The sequence below is a fragment of the Carassius carassius genome, chromosome 7, assembly GCF_963082965.1.
Source record: "Carassius carassius chromosome 7, fCarCar2.1, whole genome shotgun sequence".
Lineage (NCBI taxonomy): Eukaryota > Metazoa > Chordata > Actinopteri > Cypriniformes > Cyprinidae > Carassius > Carassius carassius.
The window spans coordinates 32,946,580-32,973,525 of record NC_081761.1 but is presented as its reverse complement, the minus strand read 5'-3'; the positions used below and the strand labels follow the sequence as shown (position 1 = coordinate 32,973,525).

The 26,946-nt window shown below is 36.7% G+C and overlaps 1 protein-coding gene across 2 annotated transcripts in view; it reads left to right on the top strand.

Annotated features, from left to right (window-relative positions):
- Positions 1-24,559: 24,559 nt before the first annotated feature.
- Positions 24,560-26,946, top strand: part of LOC132143970 (lymphoid enhancer-binding factor 1-like) — a 43,253-nt gene continuing 40,866 nt past the window's right edge. For both annotated transcript variants that reach the window (XM_059554639.1, XM_059554640.1), the window contains exons 1-2: positions 24,560-24,941; positions 26,401-26,467. In XM_059554639.1, the coding sequence (XP_059410622.1) occupies positions 24,741-24,941; positions 26,401-26,467 (268 nt within the window). In that variant the 5' untranslated portion in view covers positions 24,560-24,740. The remainder of the gene's footprint in view (positions 24,942-26,400; positions 26,468-26,946) is intronic.

Below are 26,946 nucleotides of genomic sequence, written 5' to 3'. Positions count from 1 at the left end.
CATCCAGGCATTGATAGTTCTTTCATTCTGTCTATCCATCCTTCTATCACTCTATCCATCCACCCAATCCCTCCATCCATCAAGGCATTGATAGTTCTTTCATTCTGTCTATCCATCCTTCTATCACTCTATCCATCCACCCAATCCCTCCATCCATCCAGGCATTGATAGTTCTATCATTCTGTCTATCCATCCTTCTATCACTCTATCCATCCACCCAATACCTCCATCCATCCAGGCATTGATAGTTCTATCACTCTGTCCATCCATCCAACCATCCGTCTATTCATCCATCTCTTTCTTTCTGTCAGATGTCACAGGTGTTGGCAGTAAGAGTTAATTGGAGAGTGAATGTTGTGTAGAGGGGGATTTCCACACCTCAGGGCTGTACTGCTGTACTCTATGACTCTGAAGTCTCTCTGGAGCTATGTGTCATTCAGACACGCAATCTGTGATTTACAGTGAGCACACACACATACTCACATGGAACAACGTTTGTTATCACCACCAAATTTGCTTCAGTGAACTTAGAAAAGTATGCATGCACTTACAACCCGAACTCTGGAAAAGTTGGGACGTTTTTAAAATTTTAATAAAATGAAAACTAAAGGAATTTCAAATCACATGAGCCAATATTTTATTCACAATAGAACATAGATAACGTAGCAAATGTTTAAACTGAGAAATTTTACACTTTTATCCACTTAATTAGCTCATTTAAAATTTAATGCCTGCTACAGGTCTCCAAAAAGTTGGCACGGGGGCAACAAATGGCTAAAAAAGCAAGCAGTTTTGAAAAGATTCAGCTGGGAGAACATCTAGTGATTAATTAAGTTGATTGATATCAGGTCTGTAACATGATTAGCTATAAAAGCTTTGTCTTAGAGAAGCAGAGTCTCTCAGAAGTAAAGGTGGGCAGAGGCTCTCCAATCTGTGAAAAAAATTGTGGAAAACTTTAAATACAATGTTCCTCAACGTCAAATTGCAAAGGCTTTGCAAATCTCATCATCTACAGTGCATAACATCATCAAAAGATTCAGAGAAACTGGAGAAATCTCTGTGCGTAAGGGACAAGGCCGGAGACCTTTATTGGATGCCCGTGGTCTTCGGGCTCTCAGACGACACTGCATCACTCATCGGCATGATTGTGTCAATGACATTACTAAATGGGCCCAGGAATACTTTCAGAAACCACTGTCGGTAAACACAATCCGCCGTGCCATCAGCAGATGCCAACTAAAGCTCTATCATGCAAAAAGGAAGCCATATGTGAACATGGTCCAGAAGCGCCGTCGTGTCCTGTGGGCCAAGGCTCATTTAAAATGGACTATTTCAAAGTGGAATAGTGTTTTATGGTCAGACGAGTCCAAATTTGACATTCTTGTTGGAAATCACGGACACCGTGTCCTCCGGGCTAAAGAGGAGGGAGACCTTCCAGCATGTTATCAGCGTTCAGTTCAAAAGCCAGCATCTCTGATGGTATGGGGGTGCATAAGTGCATACGGTATGGGCAGCTTGCATGTTTTGGAAGGCTCTGTGAATGCTGAAAGGTATATAAAGGTTTTAGAGCAACATATGCTTCCCTCCAAACAACGTCTATTTCAGGGAAGGCCTTGTTTATTTCAGCAGGACAATGCAAAACCACATACTGCAGCTATAACAACAGCATGGCTTCGTCGTAGAAGAGTCCGGGTGCTAACCTGGCCTGCCTGCAGTCCAGATCTTTCACCTATAGAGAACATTTGGCGCATCATTAAACGAAAAATACGTCAAAGACAACCACGAACTCTTCAGCAGCTGGAAATCTATATAAGGCAAGAATGGGACCAAATTCCAACAGCAAAACTCCAGCAACTCATAGCCTCAATGCCCAGACGTCTTCAAACTGTTTTGAAAAGAAAAGAAGATGCTACACCATGGTAAACATGCCCCGTCCCAACTATTTTGAGACCTGTAGCAGAAATCAAAATTGAAATGAGCTCATTTTGTGCATAAAATTGTAAACTTTCTCAGTTTAAACATTTGCTATGTTATCTATGTTCTATTGTGAATAAAATATTGGCTCATGTGATTTGAAAGTCTTTTAGTTTTCATTTTATTAAAATTTAAAAAACGTCCCAACTTTTCCGGAATTCGGGTTGTAGTATTTTAATGACAAAAAATTATTTTAGTTAGCCCTGATCAAAATAAAAGAGATTGGTGTGTGTGTGAGAGAGTTTTTTTTATACTGCTCCATTCACCCTTCTAAATACAACCACAGATAAAAAGGCTATAATAAGAAGCTCCTAAATTACAACTGCTGTGTGAATATGTGGCCATCGCTTTTTTCTTTTCTTTTTTTTCCCGAAACAATAAGCTGCCCAAACACATCTACTAGTCCTGCATTCATACCTTTTCATGTTTTCTAACCAGAGGAGGAGCTTGATCTCTCAGCGGATCCTGCAATGTCACACATACACATGAGAAGACAGCAGCTTCAAAGACCATCACTGGCATTTTTTTTAAGAATAATGAAATATTCATTTTAAAAGTGGGATAAAAATACAAATGAAATCAGTACAGAAAGGGAAAAGGAGTTGGTGAGAAATCTGTCAGATTTGTGCCAAATATGAAAAACCAAACCTTTAAGCACCTCATGCTGCTTGTTGATTTGTGTGTGTGTGTTTATGCTATAAAGCTAAGCTGTGAATAGTTTTTTTTTAATGTTCACTACTGTTTTGTCAGTATAGAGTGTGATTGTTTTAAGTTTTAGGTGATGTTTGGTAAAGTCAGAAGGTACATTTCAAGAACTATGGGAATGCTTTGTAGAAACAAATGCCTGTCCAACTATCCATTTTAATGTATAAATTATTGTATAGGTAAGTTTTGCCTCCTAAAAATAGAAACTACTTACAATTGTTCTTGATATACACACCCAAATATATTATCATGTTGGCCTAGATATGCATGTACAAGTAAACACCCAAATCTATATATTTTACATAAGCACAAGCATAATTTCCTCATAATTAAGCCTGTGCTCAGAATGTCTTAACTTTGCAGTCACTTTGATTTGCCCAATTCACTCAAGATGATGGGGAAGATGCTTTCTTCTTCTCCAATTAAAACTTTCTCTGAATCTGTAGTTCGTTATTGCACAGCAATCTTTCGATTAACTGGCTGCAATGTGCCTTCTTACTGTCACCGTAAAAAAATCTATGCAAGGCTTGAGTGATGAAAAATGAGGATCAATTAAAATGGCCCTTTTTTTGGTGGTGAAATACAGCTCATCTTAACTGCTCGTAGCACCGGCTGCATTCTTGATCCCAACAAAATAAATTACTTGAAGTATTTTCTTGCTTTCTTTAACACGATAATCTGCTGTTGAGTGTGGTTGATCCTCTTCAGCAAAATTGAGAGCTAATTTTGAATGAATTTTCTCAAGCTTTCCAGGGATAAAAGCTGCTGACAATGGAAAAGGCAACCCTTCTCTTTCCCTGTCGTGTCTCCAACCAAACCTTTTAATCTGGCTCTTGTGTGAGGGCTCAGTAGCTAAGCTCAGCGGAGGACTGGGATCTGTTGGGGATTCGACAGGCAGCCTCAAACAACAACACCAACAGTGGATGAGATGACACTGGTGCACCAACACTAAAATAATAATACTACTACTACGTACTACTACTAATAATAATAACAAAATACTTGACCTTGAAAAGTAAAAAGTTTTAAAACTTTTAAAGTTTGTTAGCTGGAAAAAAAGGAAAGGGAAATATCTTCAATACTGTTAATATGCACAATTCTTTACATATTCTAAATTATATAATATTCACATTAACCGGTTTCACTTAAATACCATGGTTAAACTATGATTAGTTTAAAAAAACTATGGTTAGTTTGTTAATTTGGGTTGTTCCCATGGTCTAACTATAGTAACCATGTATTTTATTTATAGTAAAAAAAAAAAAAACATGGTTAAATTTGTGGTAAAACTTAATTTGTAGAAAGAGAAAAAAAACATGGTTAACCATGGAGTTGTCACACTACGGTGAGATAAAAGCACGAAGTTGAACGCAAATAGCCTTTAATAAGTCCACACAAGGGTAAATCCAGGACAGAAAAGGCAAGAGACACATGCAAGGATGTAGTCAACCGGATGACAAACAAAGAACAGAACACAACTAATATAGTGAAGCAAATGAGGATAATTAACCAGACACACCTGAACTAAATGACACAATCAAAACATGAGGGAAAACTGGGTCACAGAACACATGGGGAATAAAAACACAATAAAAGTCCAAAGGGGTGTGACAGGAGTCCTTCCCAAACATAGTATATTATACACTGGGTTTCAGGGTCTCAACGGAGTGCTTTGAAATATCAACTTCTGCCATCGGCACCCTTGTCCTAAAAGTGGGATCTCCCATCATTATTCTTCTTGGCAGTTTCCTTGGAAATTCCGACCACTTTGTTGGAGATTGTAATTTGGGAGGGGTTTGAGCAAACATTTGTTTCGATTGTTTTGGTGGTATCGGTCTTCTCATAGATAAGCTCTGCGTTGTCAGCACAGGCCAAAGCTAATCCATAACCCTTTAACGGAGCTGATCGCTTTCTTGTGAAGCGAGCCACACCCCGAGACCCCCCAGAAAACAAAAGGGAGTTTCCCCACTTTTGCCATATGCCTCATATACCACCAAGACTGTCTGGTGTACATTTACGCATTTTTCTTCTCTGTCAATAATCTTTTTCGACATATTTTTCTCTTCTGCAACACCAGCAGTCACATGTTGAAGATGCTACTCTTTAATGTTGCTCCAAGTGTTTGAGGCCTTACTGAGGGGACGACTGTGATGACCGACAACCCATCCCATGACACTAATACATGGCTGTTACTTCATGGTCTGGATGGCTCAGTCTGGTCCAGGTTATGTTCAAAGCAACAGCATTATTCAAAGAAAGGAGGTGGTTCTGGAGCTGTCAAGGTTTGAAAGACTTTTGGGGTAAAATAAATGTAATTCACATTCAGGTAAAAAGACTAAAGGCCTGTTCACACCAAGAACAATCAATACAGTATAATGATAAAGATATTGTTGTAAAAAAATTATACATTTTGAAACATTAGCAGAGTCTGCACCACAATTACAATAATGGCACAGAAGAACAATACAATTGAAATCACTTTCCGATGATTTAAAGCTTGAGATTTTAAGTAGATGGCATATCTGCAGTGCACACTTGTATTAAACACAATATTATTGTGCTTTGGTGTGGATGCTAATATAGTGTCATCATGGTTATCTTTATAGTTATCATGTTTGACAATAAATATCAGTGTCCACACCAATGGATGTTAAAGCATATCTTTATATTCTTATTATATTCTTATGATTGTTTTCTTTGGTGTGAATGGGGCTGTAAAAATATATATATACCAGAATTGGATATGCATCACGATTATACAATGTATCCTGGAGTACCATGTAAATACAGTACATGAATGCATAGTACATGAATGTAGTATTGATTCAGTAGCACTCTTTCTATCAAATATTTTATAGTCACTGTACTGTACTGTACACAGTGGTACAGTGTACATAAACAGTTTACAATGTAAAAATAATCAACTGAATGACTGTTTGTCTGTTTATTTGTTTGAAAGGAATGAACAAATAATTCAACAAATCAACAATAGAAAAAGAAAATTAACAGATTAATAAATTAATGAATGAAAAGGTACTTTTCTGAGGTCTTATGGTACTATAAATGTAATCCCAAGTACTGTAGCTGGATTTCTGTGTTTTTATTTCAACCTTCAGTTTTAGTTTATTTGAAAATCAAAATATGGATTTCCTTTACTCCTGAAACCAGATTCCCACTGAGGGCTAAGACATTAGCATTTGGGGCTTTAGCTTTTCCTCTGTTGTCCCTCTTGCCATTTAGATGTGACAAGCCCGTAACACCTCTGAGTGAGCTATAAAAATCATAGCCCATGCTGGGTAGAGTCATGTTAAGCTTCACTGATGGTATGCCAAAGTGACGCTGATCAGTCTTTTAAAAAGACACTCACAGCAGGAATCATGTGTGTGTGTGTGTGTGTGTGTGTGCCCAGTTTGTACAAGGCTAATTCTTCCATCATTAAAGAGAAGACACAAGTTGACACTGAATGAGGCCCTGATGTCAAGCTCAGGTGTGGAGGTGGGTGAACAGGGGAGCAGCGGAGAATGGGTTAGGAGGAAAATAGTGAGGCAATAAATATTAGTGATCAGATAAGTGAATAAATCTCCTGCTGTGTGTGTTGAAGAGTTGAAATGCGTGGAAGAATTAATTAAAATGGATTCCATTCGAAATTTTTCAATTTTCTTTTTTCTTTTTTTTTTTGCTCGGAGGTTGCTCTTTTATAGCTCTCTGTTGTATAAAGCTATAAAATAAAAAAGCTATAAAAAGTGCTATTTATATTCATTTAATTCTTTAAAAATAATGTGGATAGCAGTACAAAGGAATTTTTTTTTTTTTTTTTTTTTTATTGATGGTACATTGGTTTGTATTTAACATTTGGGGTAATTAACCCAAAAATCTGTTGTTGTTTTTAATTGGGAGTGTTTCTGGCCAAAAACAAGGTTTATATAAATTATTTATTTGATGGAATAATGTGATCATGACAAAGAAGCACCTGGCTTAAAATTTAGAGTAAAAATGCTATTTTTTAAAAGTTTACAACCTTTGTATAATTGTGTATAATTGTGTTCTTATATACAGTAAGTGTATAGAACTATAATTGTATTATTTTTATTATTATTCAGTTTCTTTTTTTCAAATGAATGTGGATAGCAGTTAAGATTATTTTATCATTGTGAAATATTTGATGGTAAAATAGTTTGTATTTAAAATCTGATTCCAAAAAAAAACACGCCTGAAAAGGAGACCAGAAATGTGATACTTAATCAAAAGTTTCCCTCCAGATGGCTGCTAAGCAAAGGGTGCTTATGCGAGGCAGATTAGCCGATTTTAATCATTATCAAGACATCCTACATTGATTTTATATAACAGTTTGGGAAATGTAGACAGCTTTAAGCAAACTAGCATAACCTGACTCGACCGCCTTTCATTCAAATAAACCATGACACATTTCACATTGCATTGGTTTATCATGAGCAAGCAAATAACGAGGGAGATGGAAATCCTTTATCTCTCTCTGTCTGTCTCCCTCTCTCTGTCTCACACCCCTCTATGTCTCCAGGGATGAAAATCCAACTTGGCACATCTTCCACCCTCACCGTAGCTGTTCACCTCCTCCCCTCTCCGCTGCTCCAAGCCTTTGATCTGAGTCCAATGCCCACACAAGCCATGGGGGTCAACTGCACTCAACCCTTTCACAGGTTGGCACACTCCTCCATGTTGGCACGGCTGTGGCCTGGCTGCCAGAGCGCCCAATGAGTTTCACAAGAGATGAAAATGATCAACGCAGCTTTTGCATTGTGCAGAGACAGTGGGGTAATTAACCCAAAGCTGTGGGTTTCCGTCTTAATAGGGACAGTGTATGTTTGGCCCAGGCTGTTTGGTCAAGAACGAGGTTGATATAAATTCTGCATGCATGGGATGACGTGATAATATCACAAAGAGGTGCCTGGCTTTAAAATGTAGGATATTTGCAAGGGTAAAGTTCTGTTTATGACCTGCTTGTTCATTGTGCAATCACACATGGATTCCCTTTTCTTGTGGCATTCTGTTTTTGCATAATAGATTAATTTGAATAGTTCACACATTGTTTTCTCACCGTCAAGTCATTCTAAACCCTTGTGTTGCTGTTTTTTCCCAGTGGAAAACAAAAGAAGAATCCTTGAAGAATGCTCAAGCTGTTCTTTTCTCTACAATGAAATTTCATTGTGACCATGTCTGTCAAGCTCGAAAAAGTTCCAGTGATGTGGGAAAAAGTACCAATGATTATTTTCCAGATTATTTTAAGTTTTACTTACTGTATTTCAATCACCAAGGTGTGGAACAGCTAACAGACAAGTTAATGACTGGATTTTCACCATTTGTTTCAACAGAAACATTTAGTTTTGATGGGCTACCATGTATAAATAAGTGACAGAAATGAATAATTTTCATTTTTGTTTACATGATAATTATTTAGTTTTTTTTTTCATGTTATGTTTCCAACTTATAATGAATGCCCAACAGTGCACTTGAAAGCATCATAAAATAAATTCCTTTTCCCATCATTCCATTTCAGCATAATGTTAGGATAATTCCATTCAAATTCCAACTCATGAATTCAAAGACCAATTCCTCAGTTCTTTTGCCCAACCCTGATGAACCCTCCTCAGAATTTCCCCTTTTGTGTTCCACAGAAGCAGAATGCAGCAAATGACGTGCGAACGAGCAAATAAAGACAGAAATTTCCTTTAATGAGTCGCTACACGTGATGTATGAGCTCTGTTGTCTCACACACCTCCTCTTGAGTTCTATACATGTTCTTGTCTTCTCCGCTAGAGCCTTTTCTCTCTGATATTGCTCATCTGCAATTACTTCGAGCTTCTGCCGGCGTCTGTTCTTCAGCGATGGCATATTCAAGTGAGCTCCATTCACATGCAGATGTTTTCAAATCCCTGTCTTGTTTTTGTTTTGCGTGACCCATCAATCAGCACTCCTCCCATCTGTTTGGTACTCGCTACTTACTGCCACCCTATTAGCGTATAACAAATGAAAGCATCATAATATCCTTCTCTTTATCTCTCATTCTCTCACTTTCACACCCTCAGGCCTTTTGTATTTATACGACATTTAGGGGATGCCGATCATGCTATAAAACCAGCACACCTAAATTTATTAAACTTTCTGGACATCAAGTAAATGATCAAATCATAGTGCTTTTTCCCATGTTTAATGTAGGCATGTTATAAAAATGGGAAAAAGTTGTGGTAACTTAGTGATCTCTAATTATGTCATGCCCCTCAGTTCTGCGGTACAGGCAAAGTTAGTGGGAGATGAAAAAAGGGAACACTGTATGACTGACAGCGCCCCTTCCCTTAGGAACTCATTAGGCTATGGACTAAAAGCTAGTGGGCACACACAAGCTGGTCTCGCTTCCTCTAGTTCTCTTTTAGTCTTACATTCAATCAGATGGAAAAAAGAAATGCCTAAGTAAGCTGCAAGACAGGGGAAAAGAAAGTGGGGAAAACAAGCTTGTGCACTTATTTCTTCTGATCAGACGTTGCTTTAAAACCCAGAGTTTTTGGCCTTTTCTTTCAATTATAGTTTCTTAGAGATTCTTTTGCTCTTGCAGATCTTGCTTCTTTTTTCTCCCCCCTTTCTATTTTCTGTGTGCGCTCTCTAAGGCTGGTTTGGGCCTGTTACAAGGCTTCTGAGGAGAGTTTTGAAGTGTTCGGCCCTTGGAGAGACTCGCAAAGATGTTGTACAGTTCACATAGAATTTGAGAAGTTTTCCTCCCCTGGAAAAAAAAAAAAAGAAGTTCGGTTGCAGCATTTTATGTAAGCTGTACTGCTTGGACTGTTTAAAAGGAAACATCAGCAGGAATATCGCAGATTTCTTCATGATCTTGCCGGCCTTTGATTTGTCATGAGTTGAATTGGTACCATATTTAAAGACAGCATCCCTAACCAATGGTGACAGAGCAACTTTTGACAGGACTTCAAAAGAATACTGATCAAAATAAACTCTGAGAGTTCATTTTGAAATTTCTATGATCTCGTTTCATTTGCTTTCACTTTTGTTTATAAAACTTTTTTTTGGTTAGGAAGAAATCAAAACTAAGTTTGAGTAATTTCAACTGAATAACCAAAACAGATAAAAAAAAATGTACGTCTAAGAACAGACATCATCTGGAAGTATGTTAAACCATCATAACTAGTTTGAGTGTAATCTGTTTTGGGCAGCCTAGTCCATATGCCCAAAAGGAATTTGACAAAATAATATCAATTTTCCTTTTTTTTTTAATTTTTTTTTTTTAGATAATTTATTTCAATTTAAATAAAACATACATTTATTTGAATTTATTATTTCATATTATTATTTTTATTTGACTTTTTTAATATTTAAATTAAAATATATATTTTTAAATTTTAGATGTTTATTTACATTTATATTTTATTTATCTTATTTTAGTTACTGTCTGCTGTTTTATCACCCCCCCCCCCCCCCAAAAAAAAAAAAAAACATTGAAAAACTAATAGCACTAGAATAATTTTCTTTACATGTTTAAATATTAAGATGAATTCATTTATTTCGATAATAAATACATTGTGCCATTAAGCAGGATGTTTCATTTCGGTAGTTTGTAATAATAATAAAAAATGAGAACCTCCACAATGCCTCCAAAAAAAATATATTCTATATTAAATACAAGTTCTTGCATGGCTTAAGGCCATCAATACTGTGATGTAAAACCAGGTAAATATTTTTCAGGGGCCTATGTTCCTCGGTTTATATTATGGACATGTTTGTTATAATTCAGCTCCTAAAGCAAACTAATTGTGAACTGCTGCCATTAAGCCAACCAAGGTTTGTGCTGGTGACATCACAATGGCCCCACCGGTTCTTTGACATCATCACAAGTCAATGTGCATTCAAACGAATTCAGCGAGAGGCTACGCCGGGTGCTTAGGAGCTCAGCCAGCGAAATCATGTGTGATGCTCGGATGGATAAATTGTAATTCTTTCTATGTTTTAAGTCCGTTTCAGCTTGGGAAGATAAATGGCTCAGTTTTCAAGGAGTCCAGCTATTAGCCATCTCCAATTAGAGAGGGAGGGTGTAGTGTTCTTCCACAAGCCTAATCCTCTCTTAAATTAAGAGAGCCTGAGCCAGAGCCACTCAGGGCAAAGGATATGGTCCACTCACTAACCGCTTTTCATTATACATGTGCAAAACACACGTACACACACACACACACACACACACACACACACACACACACACACACACACACACACACAGTCACTCACAAAGAATGAGTCTCATTTCAAAGCTACTGTTGCCTCTTCAGTGGGATTTGTACACTCAAGCAAGACATCTCTCAACCCTTATTTTCTTTCTCTCTGACCAATTTATTCAACAGCCAATAGATTCATACCCCAAACAGCTATTCATGACTCGGACAGTATGTTGCGGTACACACAATATGCAGATTCTCTCTGATTTGGTGAGATTATGTTAAAATGCACGGATGTGTTGACGTTTCGCACACATTTTTGATGCGAAAGTGAGTATTAATGTTCATTTTCCAGCATTCCATCCAGCATTCATTTTTTGTTTGTATGTTTGATTCTAAATATATAATCACTCCCATCTGCCGTTTGAGCAAACGATTAGCCCGCTTGCATGGGACTCGTTTAGCTAAACGTTTTGGAAAATTATGTTTGAATTGAGTGGATTCCATCGCATTGAAAAGCATTCGGCACAGGAACTGGATTTACCGAGCCGGAATTAATGACTGTTTTGAAGGCTTTCGAAAACTTTTTTGGTGTTAATCCAACAGTTTCGTCAAAAATTAAAAAGAAAGCTAGAAGATCAATGGAGTTTGTTTTACATCAAATCCCTTTGCTTAATGTCTCATTTGAAGTTGGAGTGAGGAGGCTCATTCACTGGAAATCAAAGAGCTGCCATCTACATTTTGGTTTCAGGGGATCATATTATGTTTTAGGAGTTTTAAGGGTTTCAGTTGCAATATAAACATGAACATCAAGATAGACTGCTTGCCATGCGCAAACAATGGTGATCCCAAGTATTCTTCAGATCTAATTGTGCCCAAAACTGCCAACAGAATGCACAGTTACCGTTGCATCACCACCCAAGACTCGTCTTTGACATTTCGAGCCATAACTGCACAGACTGCTGGGAAAGAAGCACATCACATGCCCAAGCCAAACACAATTGGACGGAATCCATGTCAACCGAACTAAAAGAGAACAGCTCTTATATAACTCTTGTAAAACACACTTGTATATCATTCAGAGGCCTGCAGCGTAAATAAATAAAGTATGTTGGACGGTCTGAGTTACCGCAGGTTTACTAAAGATCGCTTTTCCGAGCTGAACCCACAAAGAGACACTCTCCAATCAAAGAGCTCTCTGGCACGCTTTGGGCCCGCCGCGCTGACTGTGCTGCTGCCGTACACAACCAAACACTTTGAGCACCTCGTCACTCTAAAACCAAACCTAAGATAAGCTAAAAGTAGTCTGGCCTGAAGGCTTTTTTAGGGGCTTTGAATACTCTCTGTCACTCGCCTCACTCCCGCTCTCTGTGATTCCATCTGGCTGGTCTGAAGCGTTGGGGCACACTCGTCAAGCCCCTCAGAGGGTACAAAGGGAGGATTATTCCAGCTGCCAGTCACACTAAGACCCTCAGCCGCCCGCTCCCTTACCACGGGCAATGTCTTCAGCCCTCATCCCCATCTCTCACAAAGGGACATCATTAACGCGGGACAATGGAGCCTTCCTACAAATCACCACCATCAGCCAGACACTCATCCTTCCAGAATACACACTGTACCCTCGGTAAAAACGGGGGGAGTCCTGGAATATTCAGATTAGAGGAAGATACCCGTAAGGTGATTTATGATGCTATCAATCACCATGCAGAAATGTCTTTCAGATACTTATTGTTGTTTTCGACGGGGTCGTAAATTGTAGTTCACTTGGTGTAGAGGTGAACAGAGTTACACACCAGTTATTCCAACCATTTAAAAGAACAGTTCACCCAAAAAATACATTTCTGTCAATTCTGTCATTTACTTATCCTCATTATGTTCCAAACCTGTATGAGTTTCTTACAGCTGCTGAAGATAAAAAAAATATATTTTGACGAATGTTGGTAACCAAACACTTGATGGTAGCCCTATATTTTCTTACTATGGAAGTCCATAGTTTGGTTGTACAAGCATTCTTCAGAATATTTTCTTTTGTGCTCAACAGAAATAGGAAACTCATACAGGTTTGGAACAACTTGAGGGTAAGTAAATGATGACAGAAATGTCTTTTTTTGGGTGATCTATCCTTTGAGGTCATGTAAACATTTTTTTTTTTCAAAGCGACTTACATTGCATTTAAATGTAATTTCCGTTCCTTGTGAATTGAACCCATAACCTTGGCATCATTAACATCATGCTCTACTGTTTTAGCTTCAATGACCTTTGCTTGTTTATTAGGTGAAGATAATGAACTTAAAGGGTTACTCCACCCAAAAAAATTAAATTTTGTCATTAATCACTTACCCCCATGTCGTTCCAAACCTGTAAAAGCTTTGTTTATCTTTGGAACACAATTTGAGATATTTTGGATGAAAACCAGTAGGTTTGAGACTGTCCCATAGACTGCCAAGTAAATAACAGTGTCCAGGTCCAGAAAAGTATATAAAGCATCACCAGAATAGTCCATCTGCCATCAGTGATTCAACCGTGACGTTATGAAGTGTCAAAAATCCTTTTTGTACTTTTAAATTGTGTTCCAAAGACGAACCAAGCTTTTACAGGTTTGGAACGACATGGGGGCAAGTGATTAATGAAAAAATTTTCATTTTTGGGTGGAGTAACCCTTTAAATCAATAGATTATAGTGTGCAAATGAATGCACATTATACTTTTCATTATACTTGTCTTGACACCCAGCTCTTTAAACTAATGCCAAAATTGTGATCTGGTATTTTTTTTTCTCTCTTTCGTAGATGACTCTCTGTTTCATATAAGAAAGAAGGTGAGCTGTGGTCCATTTCAACAAACAGCACAGTGGAGCTGAACAGACAGCAAAATTGCACTGTGTGTGGATGAGGTTGGATTAGGGCTTCATTTTGGTCACCCCTGGGATCCAATCCACCAGCTCGCCATGACCCTTCAGGGGCCCAGCGTATTAGGGCCGATGATCCTGTCAGCTGTCTATGGAGTCTGGTGTGCACAGGGGTATAGAAGCTCCTCCGATGGGTCTATTGGTTTCTCCAGTGGCCTGTTAGCAATGGGGCCCTGAAGAACCACTTCAGTTTAGACTCTGAATCAGAATTCAGGTAAATCAACATCACATTTTGAACACCCAAATATAGCCAAATATTAGCTTTCATTTTTACCTTATCTAAATTTTAAGATCATAACTTGAAGTTATATGTGTGAACCAAGATGAATCATATAGAATTCTGAATTATGCAGACAGATTTTACACCATAATGATCTTTTCAAAATTTCTAATTAATGTATTTATTTATTGTAAATGTTAATTATTCAGTAAAATTATATAATACAAATGTAATATAATATTATATTATATAATATATAAGACACACACATGCAGCATATATTTTGAAAATATTTACATGTATATATTTATATTATATATTCATATAAATTATATCATATATAAATATATTTAAATATATACATGCATGTGTGTGTATTTATACATAATAAATATAAACAGTTCACAAACATATGTAAACAAAAACTATTATTTTGTATGGGATTAATCACGATTAATTGTTTGGCAGTACTAAAATATTTACATAAAATCTTTATAAAAAATTGATTTAAATGAGAAAAAGGGACATAAATATATGTTTATTTCATATCTGGGTGTTTCTTACGGGCACAACATACGATGTTTCCATGTCGGGTGAACATGGTCAACAAACACCGATGCTAAATCAGTATCTTGGGATAAACTGCCTGTTTGCGTGTTTGTAAAGGTGCAAATATTTTCCATCACAGTGCTATCTGCAGTTGAATCAGTTCTCTCCAGACACGCTTTATCAAAGTCATGCCGTTTGCTAAATGCTCAAAAGATGAAGAAATTGAAGGAGACCACTGGGGAGGAATGTTTATGGCAGTGAGGCGAGAAATCAAAGCAAGGACACAGCACATGGGAGATGCGAGAGGTGCTGAGACGGGATGGGAGGAAGGACGGTCGGACGATGAGGAGGAGATAGAGAAAGAGGAAGGAGGAAGGCCAAACGATGAGATAGAGCAGAGGCCCATGGGAAACAGGAAGGACATCGGAGTGCATGCATGCTTGAAGAAACACTGTAAACAAACTCATCGGGGCCACTGGGTCCTCCAGAAATGCTCTCTGTTTACCCACGAATCCTCTTGTTGAAGGAACGATTCATCGTCAAATGAAAGGCAGCAAATATTTACAGAACTCCGCTCATCCGATGCTGTGGTGTTGTGTGAAATCATGAAAGGACCCTTTGATTTCTGTATTCCCTTGGCCATTGATGATAGGGATTAAACAGACAGATGGTTAGGTAAGTAATGACTAGACAGGGAGTGTAAGGGGAGGGGCCTAATCTAAAGAGGTGGGGCCGGGGGGTTGGAAGGTGGGGTCAAACGCTAGACTGTACAATTGCACAGAATTTCACCATGACAAAGAAGATTATAATTTCACAGTTATGAAAAATGGTAATTTGGCACTGCATAGTACATTCCAGAAACATTTGTACCTTCTGATGCATACTGAGGTCAAGGGGTTTGATCATTAGTCCAGTAATTGGCTTCTTTGCTTGTAAGAAATGTGGAATTGTACATTTAACAAACAACTGCAGTAGAACATCAGTATCAGTATCAGGAAAAATTTTCATATAACTTTATAGTTGTGGAAACATTTATCAAATTCCATTAAAAGATTTGGGGTCAGTGGGATTTTTTTATGTTTTTGAAGGAAGTCTCTTATGCTCGGCAAGGCTGGATTTATTTGATCAAATATACAGTAATATTGCGAAATATTATTACAATTTAAAATAACTGTGATGCAAAGCTGAATTTTCAGCATCATTACTCCATTCTTCAGTGTCATATGATCCTTTAGAAATCATATTTTTATTATAATCAATGTTGAAAATTTGTGCTGCTTAATATTTTTGTGGAAACCATAAACATTTTTGAAGGATGCCTTGAAAAAATAGAAAGTTTAAAAGAACAGCATCTATAAGAACAGAGCACATTTATACTATTATATATATCTTCTATGACTCTAGAATTTTGGATTGAGGTGTTTTAACATGTGTGTGTGTGTGTGTGTGTGTGTTTCCACTCCTGCACATGTCGTCTAAGAGTTGTTTGATAAGGGGCTTTTAACCCAAAAAGCACTCAATGAAAAAATGACTGAGTGTGTCTGGGGAAACAAACCCCTCTGGGACAAAGCGTCGGTCTCACTTAGCCAAACTTTTGGTTATAGAAATAAGGGCTTTGAATATTTATATGAAAATAAAATTATATTATTATTATTAATATTTTAATGGAAATATGAAGAACATAAATTGTTATTTTGCTTTAAATTACAGCTAGAACAGTCAGGATTTTGTTTCCATTCAAAGAAAATCAATAGGATATTTAGGATCTCAACACTGAAAGCCACTGTTTTGTAGTTATGTTCTGCAGATGAAAGAAAGTCATGTACAGTAGGTTTGAAATAAGTAATGACAGAATTTTAATTTATGGGAGAACTATCTTTTTAATCGCATTCATATTAAAGGGATAGTTCACCCAAAAATGAAACTTAGTTTCAAGCCCATAAGACCTTTGTTTATCTTCAGATCACAGATTAAGATATTTCTGATGAACTCCGAGAGATTTCTGACACAGTGTCTAAGACTGTGAGAAGAATTTTTTTTTTCGCACAATAAAAAATATCCTCATAACTTCATAAAATTAAGGTTAAACCACTGATGACACATGGACTATTTTAATGATGTCTTTACTACCTTTCTGGGCCTTTAACATGTCAGTTGTGTTGCTGTCTATGGAGGGTCAGAAAGTGCTCAGATTTCATACAAAAAAAATCTTAATTTGTATTTTGAAGATAAATGATGGTCTTATGGGTTTGGAATGACATGAAGGTGAGTAATTAATGACTAAATTTTCATTTTGGGTTGAACTATCCCTTTAATATTTTTGTGAGGATGCGATATACAGTATTGAGTGCTGATGTGTCTGTTTATGGTTAAGATATTGACAGTGACAGTTCTTGTTTTGATCTTGGGGTGGAGACGACCTGTCTGAGAGATGTGTGTGTGTATGTTCTTGATTACAGATGGGACTGGGGCACTGTGACCGCTCAGTAGGGCGGCCATGACCTTTGACACCTTCCCAGCAGGCCCTGACGCAAGCTCAATGTGTTCTTCACTAACGCGAAAGGATGAAAAGACAGATCCATCATTCTGGGCTGCTGGTGGACTTCCTCTCTGAAGCCAAACACAAGCTGTGGAAATTGCACAAGGGTTGCCTCAATGTGTCGTCTCACCAAATATTAAATAGATTCACTCGTAAGCCACAAATTCACATTTTTTACAGCATTCGGACATTTATTATGCAATATACCGTTTAAAATTTGGGTATGGTAAGATTATTTCATTGTTTATAAAAAAAAAACTTGCCACAACCTGCCATTCAAAATGCCTTATTAACATGCACACACTATGAGAGACATTCTATGTGTACCTCAATTCTTATGCATGTATTGTTTGTAAGTCTTTTAATTTTAATTATGCGTTTTGACAAGCTTTAGTGTATTACGCTTGGCAAGAGTGAATTTGTGTAGGTGCAGAGGGCTCCAAACTTAATAACCCAGCATAACAAATTTCCCCTGTTGGGCCTTTTCCCCTCCCCAGCTTCATCCAGAATGTGAATTTATTTTAATAACAGTATGTCTGCTTCTCGCCGTGTTATAAATCAACAGATCACAGGACAGAAGTGGGGCTGAACGCTCAACTCATCCCCTCCAGACACTTTCCTTTACCTCTGAACATCACCTGTGTTCCCAACCAATAAAAGAGTAGCAAAAATCATCTCGCGCATCAGACCTCACCCACCTCTAACTCTGCTTCTTTTCACTGATAAATGGCTTTATTTTCCTCCTCTCAACTTTAATTGTATGCTCTTTTCATCTTAATATGATGTTTGTTTCCTGTCGTTTATTAGGCGGTGACTGAGAGCTTCATAGCTATAATTTTCGATTAGGGGGGTTGTTAGAACTGAAGCAAGTGGAAGAACCGCTGTAACATCTGCCAGCTCTACCATGGAGAGCAGAGGGTGAGGTTTCCTCTTTTTTGTTCTGTAATTGTCTCATTCTTGAAATCATGGCTGTATTAAGCTAATTGCGCGCATTAATTTTTTTTAAATTAACATTTCAAAATGCATTTTTTTTCATACAAAATAAGTTCAGGAACAGGTATTTAAAGGAATAATTAACCCAAAAATTTATATTTCCTGTAAATATACTCTCCCTCAGGCCATTCAAGATGTAGATGAGTTTAATCTTTCAGAGGTACAGATTTGGAGAAATTTAACATTATATCGTTTGCTCACCAATGGATCCTCTGCGGTGAATGGGTGCCGTCAGAATGAGAGTCCTAACAGCTGATAAAAACATCACAATAATCTACAAGTAACCACTCCAATCCATCAATTATCACGTCGTGAATTGAAAAACTGTGTGTTTGTAAGAAACTAATTAATCATTAAATTGTTTTAACTTTAAGCTATCACTTCCAGCCAAAATAATTGGTAATAACGCTTCCTCCATTGAAAAATTCTATCTCCCTTTGTCCTCTCACATCAAAATCCTCGGACATATATAAAACCTGTTTTTGCTTGTAAATGTTGCTTGATCTGTGCATTTTTGTCTTCTGATTCAGACAAGGTGATTTTTTTTTTCTCTGGAGAAACTTAGTGTACAGAGTATCTTAACAGGAAGCAGCGGTTCCTTTCCAAGTTTAAAACGTCTTGATGGATTTGTCTCTTACAAACTTGCAGATTTTCACTTAAGGAGATGTTATCTGATGAACTGGAGTCATGTGGATTACATGCGGATTATTGTGATGTTTTTATCAGCTGTTTGGACTCACATCTTGACGGCACCCATTCACTGCAGAGAATCCATTGGTGAGCAAGTGATGTAATGCTGCATTTCTCTCAATCTGTTCTGATGAAGAAACAAACTCTATACATCTTGGGTGGCCTTGGGGATAGTACATTTTTGCAAATGTTTATTTTTTGTTGAGCTATTTATTTAATACTTTCTATTTTCTATGTCCTTAATGTTCCTGGTTTTATTATCAATGATTCATAATTGGTGCATGTTGTTCCAAAAATAAAATGTTTGTCTGATCTTTAATCAGAAATATAACTTGTTCTGCCACTGACGCAAGAATATCAATAAAACTGTGTGGTGCCACCCATCCTGCCATCATGTTTTATGAGCACTCAGAATCACAAACATATTATTTTTCAGCAGTCTGAGCCACATATGACATCATGATGAGGCAAAATGGCTGATGAAACACCGGAAAAAAAAAACCATGACCTGTTGTATCTGTGATTTAAATGTTGTTTGCAAAAAAATATTTCATTTTTATATCATATACAGTAAAGGCTGTCAAGGGAGAAACAGCCTGCAGATTTTTTATGATTTTTCATTACCCAATCCATTTTTCTCATAAAATATACTATGGAATTACTTACAAATATATCAGTTTACTAAAGTTAAATGGGCTGTGAATGCCACTATATTATATTTATATTAGAATTAAGTGATTTTAAGATAACAAGTTCATTTTAAGATAACAAGCACTTTAAAAAATAAATAATCTAGAGTCAATATCATATTTAAATAGTATTAATCATTTAAAGGGCAAATCAGGGAATTTTTCTTCCACTTTACAGGTCATTCCCATCTTCAGATAATAGTTGAACCAAATTATTAATCCACAGTTTCTGATCAATTGCAATGCATGCATGAGCTTCACAGCAAGAGGGCAATCTTTCTGAATTTCCCTTCTGAAGCCAACAGTCTAATTCTCCTCTAGATTAGCAGTGCTCTGATAAATTATGCTGTGTTATGGATACATTCCTGGTCCTTCAAGGTTATATAACATTCAATATGCAGTAGAAGAGTGAGAGAAAACTAAATTCAGGTCAGGACACAGCAGGACGCTTTCCTTTTCATGTTTGATCCAGAGGGGTCACTTCTGCAAACTCATTAAGACAGAAATGCAAATGATCTTCTCTTTCACGATATTTCTCTCCTTTTTTTTTTGAAGAAAAAAAGGCAATTATTGTGCCTACTTACTGTAAAAGAAAAATACTAGGCAAGAGCTGTTCCTTCAATGACCAGTGTACATAGTTTAGATGTTTATTTTTAATTATGATTTCTAACTGTCTAATGTCCAGCGATGACACCATGCTCGGCTCTTAAATGATTCATAAGCTGTGTACGTTTTCCTTTGAAGTCTCGCTGAAATGCGGGTAGTTGTACTGTACGCTCTCGTCCTTATGATCAGGTCAGATCTTTCATGTTAGGAAATACAGTGAATTGGACTTCTATTCTGATTATTGGTGGTAATATACTGTTTTGAGAGAAACAGAACTACAACCCGAAATTTTTATAAAATGAAAACTAAAAGACTTTCAAATCACATGAGCCAATATTTTATTCACAATAGAACATAGATAACATAGCAAATGTTTAAACTGAGAAAGTTTACAATTTTATGCACAAAATGAGCTCATTTCAATTTTGATTTCTGCTACAGGTCTCAAAATAGTTGGGACGGGGCATGTTTACCATGGTGTAGCATCTCCTTTTCTTTTCAAAACAGTTTGAAGACGTCTGGGCATTGAGGCTATGCATTGCTGGAGTTTTGCTGTTGGAATTTGGTCCCATTCTTGCCTTATATAGATTTCCAGCTGCTGAAGAGTTCGTGGTCGTCTTTGACGTATTTTTCGTTTAATGATGCGCCAAATGTTCTCTATAGGTGAAAGATCTGGACTGCAGGCAGGCCAGGTTAGCACCCGGACTCTTCTACGACGAAGCCATGCTGTTGTTATAGCTGCAGTATGTGGTTTTGCATTGTCCTGCTGAAATAAACAAGGCCTTCCCTGAAATAGACGTTGTTTGGAGGGAAGCATATGTTGCTCTAAAACCTTTATATACCTTTCAGCATTCACAGAGCCTTCCAAAACATGCAAGCTGCCCATACCGTATGCACTTATGCACCCCCATACCATCAGAGATGCTGGCTTTTGAACTGAACGCTGATAATATGCTGGAAGGTCTCCCTCCTCTTTAGCCCGGAGGACACGGCGTCCGTGATTTCCAACAAGAATGTCAAATTTGGACTCGTCTGCTTTTATAGCTAATCATGTTACAGACCTGATATCAATTAACTTAATTAATCACTAGATGTTCTCCCAGCTGAATCTTTTCAAAACTGCTTGCTTTTTTAGCCATTTGTTGCCCCCGTGCCAACTTTTTTGAGACCTGTAGCAGGCATTAAATTTTAAATGAGCTAATTAAGTGGATAAAAGTGTAAAATTTCTCAGTTTAAACATTGGCTACGTTATCTATGTTCTATTGTGAATAAAATATTGGCTCATGTGATTTGAAATTCCTTTAGTTTTCATTTTATTAAAATTTAAAAAACGTCCCAACTTTTCCGGAATTCGGGTTGTAGATTCCTCTACAAAGACACTTGACTAAACTGTATGAAAACTTGCATTTAAAAAATTGCTGTTATCACTGTTCATACACATTTATTCATTAGCCACATACTTATTTAATGTAACTTATAATGCATTTAAAATATAAATTTGATAAATATGTGTATGTGTATATATATATATATATATATATATATATATATATATATATATATATATATATATATACACATACACTAAAGTATGTATATATATATATATATATATATATGTATTTGTAATACTTTTATTAGATTTTTTTTTTAAATATGCACAGTTCAAAAATGCATGTTTTGATCTTTCTTGCAGCCTTGATGTATTTAATATTCTGTATCCACATTTATGTATATGTATGTATTTACTTATTTTAATTCAAAGTAACAGTGCATTCATTGTATACAATTTAACAGAATATGTGCTTATAATCAATCTGTAGATTTGCCAGTACTAATTCTAGCTTGCAATACCTTTAAAAATTACAGTAATTAGTCATTTTATTTTCTGCTACTAAAACAATATTTATTTATTTAAATATATTTAAAAAATCTTGTCAGTGCAGACACATTAAATAATTGTCCGGAATCTGTTATTTTAAAATAATAAATGTTTTGATCTTGCTGGCTCAGAACTGTGGCATACCTTGGTGTACTTTATATGGAGCCTTACATTTAGATAACCATGGATTAAAATAAATCCACACGTTTACAATAACAACACATCTGTCCTGCTATGCATACATTTCATTTTAAACCTGAAAGGTTCGATTGTATCCCAGGAGCAAATCTCAGTGAGTGAATGTGTGTGTGTGTGTGTGTGTTTAAGGCTCAGTTTTCCGCTACACTCTGGAATGTGGCCAGGCACGTCTCCCCCCCCCCCCCCCCCCCCTTTTTTTTCTCTCTCTCTCTCTCTCTCTCTCTCTCTTTTTTAAATCCACACTCGGCTTCCAAATTCAAAGCCTTTGATCTTTCTCGCTGTGTCTTCTTTACCCGGAAGAGAACCGTCGCTTTCCCTCTCAGCTGGGATGAAGGCGCGCGTGGAAATGTTGGCCCGTCTCCAGCCTCACTCCATATATGGTTATACAAAGGCAGGGGATAAAAGAGGCCGCCGCCGGCAGATCAAAGGCAGCCACGGCTCCACCCACTGACCCCACCTCCGCCTGCTTTATAAAGATCTGCCTCCTACTCCAAACTTATTCTCACGCAAGCCGCAGAAACACTTCCCAATGTTTTTCTTCCCCTTTTTTGTTTTCTGATAGATTGAGGGAGGGCTCCTTTAATTTATCTGGTTTTGCATATTTGAATCTCGAGCAGATTTTGTAGTTGCTTACATTTAAGCTTTATTTATCGTAAGAATTTCAGAAAATCTAATTAATGTGTAATTTAAATTAAAAGGTAAAATTAAAACTTGTGTTTTTATGTTTTCAATTAAATAATGCTGATAATATTAATGAATTTTCTAAAAAGTGGTTTGCGGGGGAAATTGTATGTCATTGCCATTGGGCATTTTAAAACAAATATGCCTCGTCAAATTTCAGGGCAATGCGCTTTATTTATTGATTTTTATTTATTTATTTGAACGTTATCTAAAGGTTACTCATATGCAACAGAAATAGTTCGTAATGTATATAAAATGTTTTCGAGTTTAAATGTGACCTGTAAGATCAAGTGAAATTATATAGGCTAAGCTATACAAAAACGTGGTATAAGCTATAAAATCAAACACTGGGTGTTAAACCGTGTATGTTGTATAAATAAGCTTAATTAAGTTAAACAGTCAAATTTAGATTACCTTGAGAAAAAAAAGAAGCATTCAGGTCAACAAGTATTCATTCAATCGAGCAATGTGCATGATACAAATGGACTAATAAGATGACTATGATGAAAAACTTCCTAGATCTTTTCAAACGGAATTTCATCTTCCACTATACAGCTGCATTATACACGATTCATGCATTTACATTTTGCATCTTTGATGTCACCCTTTGCAACGTAATGCAGATCAGTGATTAAGCTCGTAGTACGTTTTTTTCACACTGGCATTTTAATAGTCTTTGTTGTTGTTGTTTTCATTTATGTTTTTTTTATTTATTTAAATGATTATTTATTATGATCGTTTTAAAAAGTGTGCCTCAAATTGTTATAAAGTAATGTTTGTCAGCTATTTTTCTACTGTTTACTGTGTAGTACTGGTAACACTAATAGATAAAAAGAGCATGGTACATTTTGATTTTTAAGTGGTAATCAAATAGTCCAAAAATAAATATTAAAATAATATATTATATGCCTTTCATTTTAATCAATCCAATTCAAAGAGGCAAACTTGCAAACAAAAAAATATAAATCATAATAGTATCTAAAATCATAAAACAATATTGTGCAATATTTATGGTTCCATTGAAAGTACATTGGGAACAGTTTCAATCCTCCCGAATCTGGTCAGTCATGATATTTGAAATTCAGCTTGCCTGAACATTATATGTAAAATTTAACAAAAGAACCTGCTGATTCAGATGAAGCCATTTCTGTTATTCAAAATGTATTAATATGTTCCCAAATCACTTCCTGTAAAACCTATATTTTAAACAGAAAATGCATGATAGTGATTTCACTCCTGAAGCTCATTTCTAATTGGTTCAACTGACGGTATTACTACACTGTTTTCGTTTCCAACAGCCTCAAAATGAATCAGAGAACAGCACTGGTGTCTCCTACCTCCTCATTTTGCGCTCTCTGTCCATTTGTTGGAAGCAATGTATAAAATCTCCCTTTACTTTCCTCAGGAGTGTCAGTCAATGCATGTGTGCGCGCGCGTGAGTGAGGTGTCAATCAAAGCGGCGGCTTCTCTTTCATCTCTGTAGTCAGTCAGAGATCAGGGGGAGGAGTACAGCACTACACTCTCTCCAGCCCAACATTACTCTCAGTCTCTGCTGAGCGCATTTCTGAAGAGGGACACCTTTTTACCCAAGAAACCAAACGGGAATGACACACACCATCTGAACCCCAGCACTTTTTTTTTCTTCCTTCCTTTTTTTTTTTTTTTTTTTTCCCAACAGTCACAACTGTCCTGCGTTCAACTTACACTTCTAACTTTTGCTTTTAAGAACACCACAGGAATCGTACTTTAACTTTTAAAACACCCAGCGTCGCTACATTGCGTTTCCCCTCTGGATTCTCGAGTGTTGCCGCAGCACGCGTGTTTGGAGTGCGCCAGCTGAAGTTATACGGGGGTTTTCTGTATAACGCCTTCGCTTTCCGGGCGTTTAGGGTGAGGAGGACTTTCAATCACCCGAGAAATGCCGCAGTTGTCAGGTGGAGGAGGCGGCGGGGATCCGGAGCTCTGCGCCACCGATGAAATGATCCCGTTCAAAGACGAGGGAGACCCGCAGAAGGAGCAGATCTTCGCGGAGATCAGCCACTCCGAGGAGGAGGGAGACTTAGCGGAGATCAAGTCATCTCTGGTCAACGAGTCAGAAATCAGTCCTAACAGTCACGACGTGAGTACGACTCAAACGCACGTGAAGGTCCTGTGCAATCTCCGTCAAACCTTACGTGGAAGTTGTTGGGAAGCTGGGATTTGTTTTCCGAATGAAGAGTCGTGTTGATATTTTAACCTCAATTCTGTGAGTGAGTGTGTGCGTGTGTGTGTGTTTAGTTTAAATGGCAGAGCTACACGTGTTAAAGTCAACAAACTAATTTTAACCCACAGTCATTATTTAAGCGAGAAAAAGGACTACGATGATCGGTATTTGCTTTTAATCACCATATAAATCATAGCTTATATATGATGTTAATTTATTCAACCAGTTATTAATATTTTTTTAAGTCATATAATTGTCAAAGAAAGCAGTGTTGATTTTTACTGATAATCACAAACAAAACAGTGGCTTTTAAATGGATTTTTATTTGAAATTTGTGATTATATTTTAGTTTATTTGACAAGTCATGTTAAAATAAAATGCAAAAAAAAGTGCAATGCTGCTACCATAACTACTAAGAACGTTACATTTTGTTGTTGTTACTGTATTTTTGAGATTTTTAAATAATTGTTTATTAAAGTCTGCCAGATAATTTGAGAAATATCCACACATTTTAATATTTTTGAAACAGTGTATTATGCCTCTGATTGATTGGGTTATTGTGATTTATTTTACAATTAACCACAAAACTGCAACATGATTTAAAATTATTGATATTATTTATTTATTTTATTGATATATTAATTATATTTTTGATATGTATTAAAAATCAGCACACCCTGTTTATGGTGGCAACAATGCAATTTACATTTTCTTATATAGGCTAGATTACCTATTTTCAATGTCACACTAAAGAAATGTAAACAATTATTTCAATAAAACAAAATGGAAGTCTATATTCATCAGAAATTTGTGAAGCAGTTGTCAGATATCTCTGCTGGTGTACATTTGTTTGAGTTTTTTGTGTGTGTGTTTGTTTTTCTGATCGTGCTTTTTCTCCATTTCTACTTGGTCATGTGCATCAAGTAAATTGAACTAAAGAATAATAAGATGCTTTACTTTATTAATGAAATATATTTCCTCCTGGCATCAACAGCATGCAGGGTTACAGCTTGACATGAGAAAGAACAAACTGATAGGCTAAATGTTAATTGGGAAAGCAGTGCAGATCCCTCACTCTGCTGGAAGGCACCCAGAGGGAGCTGAACTCCAAATGGAGTTTATTTCCCAGCACTTCTGATTCATAATGCGGAGTGAACGAGAACAGTAGCGAAGCATAAAAAAAAATGAAAGTTATCTTTTCCTTATGGATGCCTTATGCTAAAAATATGATAAAACATACCTTGTTTTGTCAGCTTTGGTTTTAGGATTGAACAAATTTTTCTTCTGAAAGCAGGAGTGCTGGAAAAGACGAACGCAATAATGTTGCACGATAGAAATTAAGTTGTTAATATCTCTCTCCTACATTTTTGAACAGGCAGCTAGACAGTCCCAAATAACACCAGACTCTTATCATGAGAAGCACAGGGATCATCCGGACGATGGTAAGTCATATGGCTCGGGAAAAAAATGTGTAATCTAATTAAATCCTTGATTTGATGTAATTAAAAAAAAAAAAATTCTTAACAGCATACTTGACAAAATCATAAAATTTTTATTCACTTATATTAAAACATACACTTGCAAAGAAAACGATTTGTTTATGCAAATTCTCTCTTTTTTTTTTTAAATGTATTACAGTTCTAATGCATAACAGATTTAGTTTTTTTTCTAAATATGCCTGTAATTGTTTAGATTCGTTCTTTTAGTTATTTGATTCTGAAGGCTTTGTGAAGGGAATTTCTCAGCCCACTTTCTGTTTGGTGTCGACACGTAATGACACGTGCCAGGGAAGTGCCCCATCTTCCTCTGACACGCTGGTCTCCAAACACACCGTCTGAAACACTATTGTCAAGAGCAGCATGTTGCTGTGATGGCCCAGAGTTCATTTGATCTCTGTTTGCACCCGGGTCTTTTTTACGCT